The sequence below is a fragment of the Jaculus jaculus genome, chromosome 4 (assembly GCF_020740685.1).
Source record: "Jaculus jaculus isolate mJacJac1 chromosome 4, mJacJac1.mat.Y.cur, whole genome shotgun sequence".
Classification (NCBI taxonomy): domain Eukaryota; kingdom Metazoa; phylum Chordata; class Mammalia; order Rodentia; family Dipodidae; genus Jaculus; species Jaculus jaculus.
The window spans coordinates 122,680,325-122,690,746 of record NC_059105.1 but is presented as its reverse complement, the minus strand read 5'-3'; the positions used below and the strand labels follow the sequence as shown (position 1 = coordinate 122,690,746).

Below are 10,422 nucleotides of genomic sequence, written 5' to 3'. Positions count from 1 at the left end.
AAAAAATATCATGCTTACCTCATGACTGAAGCAGACCAAAAATGAACCCAACATGGCTCAGGGAAATTTTGCGGGAGAGGGGCCGGAAAGAATGTCAGAGCCACATGTTGGGTCATGATATGCAGAGACATTTATCCCACCAGTAACTGTGGGCTAACTCCACAATGCACGACCCATATATATCAACAAGGAGGGGCCACTGGGGAGGGGGTAGGTCACGGATGAGCCTAATAATGGTACCAAACTGCCTGTATTTGCTGAATAGAAAGCTAATAAAAAAAATATCATGCTTAGGAAAGTGGGTCCTAGGAGGCAGCAAGGTTGGTTTGGAAATTAGCCTTGAGTCTTTGTTTGTCAAGTGAGCAGGTGGCCATGGTCATGTATTTGGCTGAGTGTTGGTGGTCAAGTAAGCAGGTGGCCATGGTCACACAGTTGACTCTCACAGAGGGGAAGATGGTGTTGTGGTTCTCAAGAAGCAGCAGCAGTTTTTCTAGTAGTGGGCTCAAAAGGAAATGATTCACCTTGGCTCTAATAAAGGAGACTACATATGAAAAAGTCATTTAACAGCAATGCAATATATAGATCAGGTATGATGATACCTCCAGAGGTGTTTTATATGATTATAAGGTGATATTCTATATGTGATCATGGAACAAAAAATTGACAATAGGGGAAAATGAGATAATCTGAAAAGTATAGAATTTAGTAATAGATCAGTGGTGAAAATTATAATTAATATTAGATGCCAAAGTTGAAGAAACTATTTGGGGTGTATATGTATACTGTGTTTGCAACCTTTTTATAAATCTGAAAAGATTTTCAAATTAAAAAAAAAAAACAGTGCAGCCAACTTGGACCCAGCTTCCCTAGAGCCACCTCATGCAGCACCCAACATAGAGTTGAGGTGGTCACTCCCAAACTGAACCCAGCAGGAGCACTATAAGACATCCTAAGCAAAGGACTCTATACAACCAAACCTCCCTTCAGCATTGGGTTTTCTTCCAATGAGCTTTGGAGCACAGATCTGGGGCATGGACATGACCAGTGTTTCAGAGGAGACATCAGTAACTGAAGGCAAGCTTCCAAGCTTAATTCAAGCCAGGACAAGGGGGAACTGAATGCTTCTACGGAAGGAAAGAGGCAAGGAGATATGTGCAGGAATATTCTCTGCCCAATTCTGTGCTATATCCAAGATGGGGGCAAAGATCATAAAACCAAAAGCTTCTTTTAGTTAATACCAAAAATGAGGCAAAGGCCCCTGTGATCACATCTCCCTATGTGTCTTGGGGTATTGTCTTTCAAAACAATGGGTGAACTGTCACAAAGTAATTCCTAAGGGGATGAGAGAAGATGAGTTTGGGAGAGATATCACTAAACTGAATCTAGTAGGTATACTTACACAGTACTTTATACTCTCAGGAAAATTTACTGAAGTGCCAGCCACAACCTCCAGACAGTGAGAACTTGTCCAGGTCTGCAATTCAGATCAGAGATCTGGGCTAAAGGCTTCCCTTGGCCTTCACAGAAGCTCTCCTGGACGTTTTCAGTCAGCTAAGGAGGACTGCTGAGAATAAAACTGAAGTTTGAGGGTGGAGGTGCAAGAAGGACAAGAGAAAATTGACTCTAGATGTCAGATTCTGGAGCACAGTCCAGAAGATGCAAAGGAAACCAATGTCCTTAGGCTTTGCTTCTGGAAGGTTGCATCCTTCTTGGAGCAGAGGCAAATAGGAAGCAGTAGGAAGAGAAGAACAGAGGAGGAAAAGGGGGTTATTTGGTGATAGCAGAGGAAGAGACCAACACAGCTTCCAGGAAGAAATAGCATGTGAGTTCTAGTTGATTTTCTCCCATCATGCTTTCCTCCTACTTATGTTTACAGTATTCAGAAATTTTCAGCAGCTGGTGCTAATACCTTTGAGTAGTATTGGCCTCACTCACACCATCTCTGAAGATGGAATTTAATTTCCCAGGCTCCTGGCCTGATTTAAGTGATTGGCTCAGATATGAGCCCAAGGCAAATGACCCAGGACTATTCTTCCTGGATTTGAGATTGAAATTTCTAGGTAGTAGTCTCTACATATTAGATATGCACCGAAAGGATCTTGCTCCTGCCTGGAAGGCGAAGTGCCAGGAGAACAAGAGAGAAATGAGGCGTAAGAGGGGTGTGTTGCCCTAGACTGAACCTCACCTGCATCCAGGACCTGCAAACAGAGCACCCAATTTCTGAAAACTATCATTGTCCTTTTTTCCTGAATCATATTTGAGCCAAGATTCTGCAACATTCAAGCAGTGGAAAAGCCAGGCACAGAGGCCCACCTCCAAAGTGGATGACTCATTTGAGGCAGGATCTAAGCCAGGACTCAAAGAAGGCAGAGAGGGTGCCTGGAGTGATCCAGTGAGGCTGCCTGCTAATAGCTAACTTACCAGGCCTTCTTTCAGTGCCAGGCATTGTTTTGAAGTGTTTACATGCCTAATTTCACTCCTTCTTCCTTCAGTTCTGTGAGGTAAGTGGTGCTATTATCCCCATTTTATAAAGAAGTAAACAGAAGCACAAGAGGTCAGGGAAGTGGCCCATGGCCAGCTAGAAAATGTGCAGCTAGGACTGCACCTGTGGCAGTTTGCCTCTAGGGCCTAAGTACAGGTTAGACAGTAATGTGGCCTTCAGGGTCAAAGGCTGCTTAGCAAAAGGTTGGATAGAATGCAATGGATTTGATGACTAAATGTCATCAGTGCCCTTTGGTGTTGTATTTTCAAGGAAGAGTAGGGCAGAAGCCCAGGCAAGAGGAATGAGAGCTGGGTAGGGAACCAGGTAAGAAGAAACAGCTAGTGAGGCCCAGCCATCCTGGGAGTCAGACCTAGGAAGCAGCAGTCTAAGGCAGGCTTATAGGGTCACTGCCCTCTCCCCTCCCCGCTTGACACTGAGGTGACATATGGAAGGGTAGGAAAGTGGGCCTCCTAATGGGACTTCTGAAGGAGAGATGTGGACTAGAGGAAGGTGTTAGTCACAACATGTAAACAAGGAACTCTTCCTCTGGGGGAAGGGCAGGCAAAGGTGTGGGTGAGAGATACTGTAATCCAGAAAAGCTGGAAAAGGTGCTAGCAGGGGACAGTGGGGACAGGCCATCAGAGAGAGAAGCCAGTGTGCTAGGTTGCTCTAAGGCTATAGGCCATTGTCTTTGTGTTTTCCCTTTTCTTGTAATTTTTTCAATTCTGAAATATTAAATTTCCATATAAGTTGTACACGCCTGCCTCTCAGTGGCCACATGTTAAAACTGCAGCCCAATGATCATGTCTCCAACTCTGCAGACCTCCTGGAAGAGGGTCCTGGAGTGAAGTGCCAGGTAGCATTGTCTTAGAAAGCCAGGCAACCATAATCATCTAGCTGCAAAAGTGCTACGTGCACAAATGAAAAGGAGTTCTGGTTCTAAGTGCAAAGGAACATCAAGGAGTGACATGTGGACAAACCTCCACCCTCTATTGTGTTAAGTCTGATACATATTTAATGAGATCAAACAACCCATTCAAGGACACTTAGCTTGTAAGTATCAGTTGTTGACTAAGTCACATCCACATGCAGCAAAGTTTCTACCTCAATAAAATGAGATGACTGGGTAACTGGTATAGCTGTTAGCTTCTTTTAAGACTTGCCTAATAAATTTTAAACATATATACCCATCCCCTTGATAGGCCTACTGAATCCAAATCCCCTGGGTATGCAGCAGGAATGGCCTTTTTTCCAGCAAGCTTCCCCAGCAAGATAAAGCATGTCTCTATACTGACAGCTGGGAACCAGTGGACAGAACTGCCAACTCACTGAGTCAGGGACATGTTTAATTTATTTTGAATCCTCTAGTACTGACCATAGAAAGCATCCCATAGTATCTGTGAAATGGATGGATGAAAATGATTCTGAGGCAGCCTGAAACAGTGTGATACAAGCATGAACCCACAGCACTCTGTATATAAGCACAGACACACTACCACAAAGGTCAAAGGGAGATGCAGCCTGCCACACTGCAGGTGGCCCCAACTGCTTGACCCTCCCTTCATTACACACTCTTACACATTTGCTCCTTTGTTGACTGGTATTTATTGTATATCCATTGGGTGGCTGGTCCAGTTCCATGTCCTGGCCAGAGACCCCCATGTGGCTCCCACAGACTAGCCTCACTGTTTGGAGCTCCAGGCCTCCAGAGCTGTTAAAACATCACCAGAAGAGAGGAGGGGAGCCCAGTAGGAAGGCAGGAAAGGCAATGCATCAGCTGGTAGGGGTGGCAGCCGAGGCCCCTGGTTGGCTGGCAGCCTACTGGCACACATGGCTGAACAGAGACAATGGTGGCTGCTCCCCTCAGCCCAACCTCCTTCCCACAGGCACAGCCCCAAGTCCCTGAGTCTCCAGAACCTCCTCTAGAGAACTGTCCTAGCTGGAAGGCAACCAGAGGGCAGGACAAGGGGAGGGCAGCAAAGCATCAGGAGCTGTCCTGTGAGTAAGGAAGGGGTCCTGACATCCTCAGAAAGGCAGTTTTAAGAGGTATGGAGGAAGGGATGCATGCAGCAGTCTCTTAAATCTGAACAAGAACCAAGGACATAAAGCCTCCACCTCCACTGCTAGGCAGACTCCAAAGGAGCTGGTCAATACCTTCCACCCCTCTGCACTCTACAATGGTATGTATCTGGAGAACCACCTTCCTTGCTCTCAGGAACAAAGGTTCCTTGTTCACAGGACTCCAGGGTTTTCCAGAGAGCTCTGAAGGCTCTCACCCCAACTGGTCCTGGCTCAGGCCACAGGATCTGATGTACTGATTTACAGTTGGGCATGAGGTCCTCTCATCAGCTAGGGGGCATGGCTTATTATAGGACAAAACAGTCAATCAGAGGCCTGGAACTCACAGCCTTGCTGAGCCCTTGAAACCTGCCCAGGTCCCTGTCAGAAGGCTGTCCCACTGGGGATGGGGCTGAGTGACCCTGCTCCCTGGGTCATAAGATGCTGGTTAGGCTTTCCTAAGAGTTCCTGCTTGTTTCTTCTGGAAAGTCACCTCATTCTCTAAGGAGCACCATCCTCAGGGATGTGTTTGCCTGGCTACACTACTCAAAGCTACCAAACCAGAAACCAGGCCCACATGTGTCCAGGAAATAAGGATGCTCTGAATTCTGGGGGATGGAGGTGACATGGGATGAACTCTGGCATTGGAGCCAAGTCCTTGCCCAACTTCTGTCTTTACCTAGGAATAGCCAGGAATAGGGGCAACAGAGGGGCTGTCACAAGGAGTGGTGAGAAGATGTGGCAGTCTTAGCAGGGTGCTCTAGAGTCAGGGAATGGGAGCCACAAGGGAATGAATGTCCTTCAGCAGAGAAGGGGGGGGTGCCTCATTCTTTGTCATGAAGCCAGTGAGACAAGGCCCCTCAGAAAAGGGGCCAGTGTCTGTGAGGTGCTGTTGGCTTCACAGTTGATTGCAGTTTCGCCTGGGGATGATTTTCCGGTAGGTTCTGCGCTCTGAGATGTTCCTCTTCACCTTGGCTGTGGTGGGGGCCTCATCTTGGTGCAGGGATGGGCTTGAGTGGTACTTCTTCAGGCTGGGCTTGGGCTCCAGAATGCCTTCACCTTCCTTCCCCAGCTGCTCCTCCCACTGAGCCAGGTCTCCCCAGGAGCAATGCAAACGGGCCACCAGCAGCTGCACGTATGTCTCATAACGCATTTTCTACAATACACAGGCCCCACTGCCTTAGCATAATCTTGACTCCAGGTCAGGAGGAGTCTGGAGTCTTGAAGGACAAGTGACAGGTATTTGAAGCTATGGTGATGGAGGGCTGCTCCAACAGTTCTGCATGGTGCTCATGCAGCTAGACTGCTGAGGGTGTTTCTGGAGTATGTGTAATTACTTGTATCATATGTCCAGTTCTAGTACTATCCATCTCTAGACCAGGTTATGACTGAGATACTCACAGATGTGTAACCCACCAATCCAGAGACCTGTTCAGTACTACACCTAAGCAGCTCATATCTGGACTAAGCTCTACTGGGACCTGAATAGCACTTGAACAGCTGGTGTCTGGAAAATGTGAGGCTAAGGATCCACATCTGCTTAATACCACTAAGGCCTCTCTGTGACTAGCATCCTGGGGTATCATTCCCAGGTTATAATGTACCTTCATGCCCTCCCTCCCAATGGGACTTCATCCCTGCCTTGGGAGGCTAGCAAGATGCAAACTATTTTCTCTAAGTAATAAAGGAGAAAATCTGACTGAGGAAGGCAAAGCATGGCCCATGGCTAAAGGTCTCAATTGGGAGGGGGTCATGATCAAGCTGGGTTCTTTCATGTAAGCACCTCTGGGAAGTGGGGCACTAACCACCACAGAGACTATCAGCAAGTCAAAGGGCCAGGCAGGCACCTTGAAAGCAAGCCAGGGAGGGACCAAGCTACAGGAAGGCTAGGTGGGCAGCCAGGAAGCTTGTTGATGATTCTCCCTAATCTCTGTTTCCAGATGGTCTACTCCTCCCTCTGTTCCCACACTCCACCTTGCCTACCTTCCCTATCCAGTGGTCCCTACCCTAAACAAGAACCCCACAGCCCTAACTGTGCATTAGGATCCTAGAGTGTGTACTGGTGTGAGGTCAAAGCACAATCAGAGTGTGTAAGTAGGTAGGAGTGGGGGAGACTAGAGGGGAAAATACTTGAGTCATAGAGCAAAGGCCATGCCTCAGTTAAGATCAAATGTGAGGCACAATGTGACTAGAGCAGCGTGTAAATTTATCAGGTCTGGACAAATTGTTTAATCTCTCTGTGCCTCAGTTTCCTCATCTATAAAATGAGGATAATAGCACACATCCCATAATTATAGATAGTTAAATGAGATAATCCATGCAAGTAATTAAAGCTCTATACATACTACCTGTGATTATTGGGGGTGGGAATAATTCAGTAAAACTATAATTTTCCTTCTGCTTAGGAAGGCAGATATACTCCTAGGAGAAAAAAAATAACTTGTAAAACAACACCCTTGTGTTTCCACACAAGCAACTGCCATGTGTTTCTGAGGAGAAAAACTAAAGAATGGGCCTTAGTGATCACAGACCATATCCTTACTCACTTTGTATCATCCCCCCGCCCTTGCTCCTACCCCCTAATGTGCCATCAACAAATCTTCCAGTCAGGACAGAGCCAATGGAGGCTGCAGTGACAGAGATAGCCAGAAGAGAGTGGCAGAGGGCCCAGTGTGTGTGGGGGGGTGCTGTGCAGCCAGGAGACTGCAAGTGTCTCACCTCATACTCTAGGTACTCCTTCCGCAAACGGTACTCCTCCAGCTCGCGGCTGCGGCCCCGATGCTCAGGTAAGTTCCTCTGCAAGTCCAGCAGGTCATCACAGGCAGCATCCAGGCAGTTCTTGTGGGATCGATGCTGCTCCTCCTAGGAGCCATAGTTGGTGAGTTAGCGGTCTCAAGACCCCCACCCAGTGCCTGCTCCCTGCCTGGGTCCATGCAGTCCCGCTCCGTGGTCCCGGGACCACCAGCCAGATGCGCTGCTCTCACCCATCTCCTGCTTCCTATACACCCGCTGGCTAGGTGAGGCTATACCAGGGAGGTGTGGGCTGGGCTCATGGGCAGGATGGGTCGCACGAATCGGCGCTGGGAGCCTACGGCGGCAGGAAAGGGCGGCGCTGAGTGCATGGCTGCTGCCAGGTTGATGCGTGCAATCCAGGAAGCCATCTCTTTAGCAGTGCTGCGGGCAAAGGAAGTCTTAGGTCCTCAGGGGCATGTCCTGTCACCTCCCATCTTTCCCGTGCCCCTGAGGACTCAGCCTATAAAACCAGAAGCCCTGCCATGAGCCATTACGTTGACGGGATTTTATCTGCCAAAGAGTTTGGAAAAGTTAGGAAGGCAACAGATTTTATATCAAATGGTGATGGCTTCCTAGAGTCCTCTGTTCACAAATGGGAGGCTGGGCCTGTCCTTACAAAGAAAAGCCTGGTACACTGACCAAGGGGCGGGGAAGAGGAGCAGCTGTTCCTATGTCCTATCTCTGAATCCTGAGCTCCTCTACCTGGTCAAGATAGAAGCTCCCACCGGGGCTGGGGCCAGTAGACTTCAGGGTGTGAGAGGAGAATACTAGGGGAACTGAGCCTTCGCCACTTTCTCCCACCCTAATGACTCACGGTGCCTGAAAGAGGTAGAGGCGCCAATCGGCAGTCCGCAGTTGGAAGACATGAGGCTTCTTCGTGTAGTGGGTGGCAGGGCTAGCCAACGAGTGATGCACCCCCACAGGCTCATCCACCATGTGTCCCACCAAACTCTCCATCTCAAGGCAGTGGTCCTCTCCCTGCCACCAGGCACAGGAGCTCAGAAAAAAAGTCATCAGATCCCTCCCCACCAGTCAGTTCTAGGCTTCTCCTTGACCTCCACTCTGCCCAGAGTCTGAAATACACTTTAACAACTAGCATCCTGCCAGCCAGGGTGGTGCTATTACTATAAGGTCTCTGCAACTAGTATCCTAGGACACACATCCCAGTCTACAAGTGCTTCCCGCTCCCCATCCACTAACTCTTCAGCCAAGCCCCAGGAAGTAATCAATAGGGCTACTGACTCCCTGCCTACCTTCAGGAAGTAGAGAACCATCCCTCGAAGTAAGGTGTGAAACATCTTCCAACCGCGCTTGCCCCACAGTGCTATTCCAGTAACAGACACAAAGGTGGGTGGTAGTACCATATCAAAACATGCTCAGATAGTCACAGAAGTGTGCACACATCCCCGACCATACCCTTTTCCCCACCTTCAATCCCTCACTTGACCCCTGTGCAGAGTGGTCCCATACACAGCCCTGTTCCTGGGCAGCAGGCACATAAACATAAGTATAGCATACCAGCACAAGAAAACATATACAATCACTAACATCTAATGTCTCCACAAAGTCCCACTAAGAAACAGTATCAGACAATGTTTTATATATAAACATGGATGTTCATGTAGACAAACATGCCCCAAACCCCAGGTGCACACATACACAGGCACAAAACCAATTTCACTCAGACACTTTGCAAGATAGATGGGTATGGCCACCCACAGGGCACTGGCACTTAAGTCTTAGGCTTAGGGTGTTCTGCCTTTAGCAACCCCCTCTGCATGAGTCTCTCCTTTTTTCCTCCCTTCTTCACATTGCCCTTGTGTGCCAAAACTGGCCCCTGTGGCTTCTCCCTGTCACTGCCCATCATAACACCCTGTCTAATCTGTAATTCCAGAGATTGCTGCTCTGGTCAGGGTGTTGCTCTCCTCAGAAATCCAACTGCCCAGAGAATGAGGCTCAAATGCAGACTTGTAAATTTTGACCCAGTGCACCCCTTCATTCCTTCTCACAAACTACATGCTCTGAGAAGATTCTGCATGCTCTTTGCTGGCACCCAGACAACTACAAAAACCCATACCCTCTTGTTTTCCAAGGTTCCATACTGATGTCATTATTTTCCAGAAGCTTCCCTTATGTCTGTCCCTATAACCAGCCCCTAGAACAAAGTCAAAAACCTTTCCTCAAGGCCTCCTGTACTTGTCTGATCTCTGCCTTTCCACAGGGATACTAGGGTTTGAGAATAACCAGACCTGTTTTGTCTTGTCTCAGCACCTAGTTACCATTCTGGATATACTGAGAAAAGAACACAAACTACCCATTTCTCTGAACACTCAGGGCCCCGTTCCCCGAGCAGAGTGCTCCCCACACACAGCCCTGTTCCTGGGAAGGAGGCACTCACTCTTCTTGCCATCAGCATCCTGATGCATCTTTCTAGCCAGGATGCCCTGCTTGTAGGTGGGTATTGTTTGGTCCTTAGCCAGCTGGAGGAAGGGGCTGTTCATCTTGCCAGTTGTGGGAGAGGGCCTAGCCTTTTCAGGTCTAGATGCATCCTCTTCATCCCTGGATGGCAAAGAATAAAGTTGGGAGTGCTTAGAAGGCAAAGACCATAGCAATACCCACTGCATTGGGCCTCAGCACTATCTCTTTCTGGAAAGAACAGAATAGCATCCCTCAAAAAAGCCCTAGTCCAACGCCAACCCAACAATTCCTGGACCAGCTACCCTCTCTCCACCTCTGGCTTCTCTAGTACTGCCTGGGCTCCTATGTCCTTCCTGAGACTTGATCAGCCGCCTGCCTCTAGCTCTACTCACTTACAGAAAGTACTGTTCAAAGCCCTGAAGTGCTCCAACTTGTTAGGTGGGCAACAGAGGGAGGAAGACCCAGGGGCAGAGGTGAAAGAAGTGAAGGTGAACAGGGAAGGAGGCACACTTACATAGCCCACTCGAGCTTCTCACTTCGGATAGACCAGTAGAGAGCCTGAAACAGAAGCATACAGGTAGGTAGAGAGCCAAGTAGCTATGGGGCCTAAACTAACTCTGTCAGCACTCATCAAGGAGCATAGTATACCACCCATTCCTTCTACCTACTCA

The 10,422-nt window shown here is 48.4% G+C and overlaps 1 protein-coding gene across 6 annotated transcripts in view; it reads right to left on the bottom strand.

Annotated features, from left to right (window-relative positions):
* Positions 1-4,068: 4,068 nt before the first annotated feature.
* Positions 4,069-10,422, bottom strand: part of Psd4 (pleckstrin and Sec7 domain containing 4) — a 46,454-nt gene continuing 40,100 nt past the window's right edge. For 5 of the 6 annotated variants that reach the window (XM_045148257.1, XM_045148260.1, XM_045148261.1 and 2 more), the window contains 7 exons: positions 10,266-10,309; positions 9,732-9,892; positions 8,587-8,657; positions 8,148-8,311; positions 7,570-7,714; positions 7,259-7,402; positions 4,069-5,696 (listed from right to left, as the gene is read on the bottom strand). In XM_045148257.1, the coding sequence (XP_045004192.1) occupies positions 5,439-5,696; positions 7,259-7,402; positions 7,570-7,714; positions 8,148-8,311; positions 8,587-8,657; positions 9,732-9,892; positions 10,266-10,309 (987 nt within the window). In that variant the 3' untranslated portion in view covers positions 4,069-5,438. The remainder of the gene's footprint in view (positions 5,697-7,258; positions 7,403-7,569; positions 7,715-8,147; positions 8,312-8,586; positions 8,658-9,731; positions 9,893-10,265; positions 10,310-10,422) is intronic. The other variant, XM_045148263.1, reaches the window with a different exon arrangement.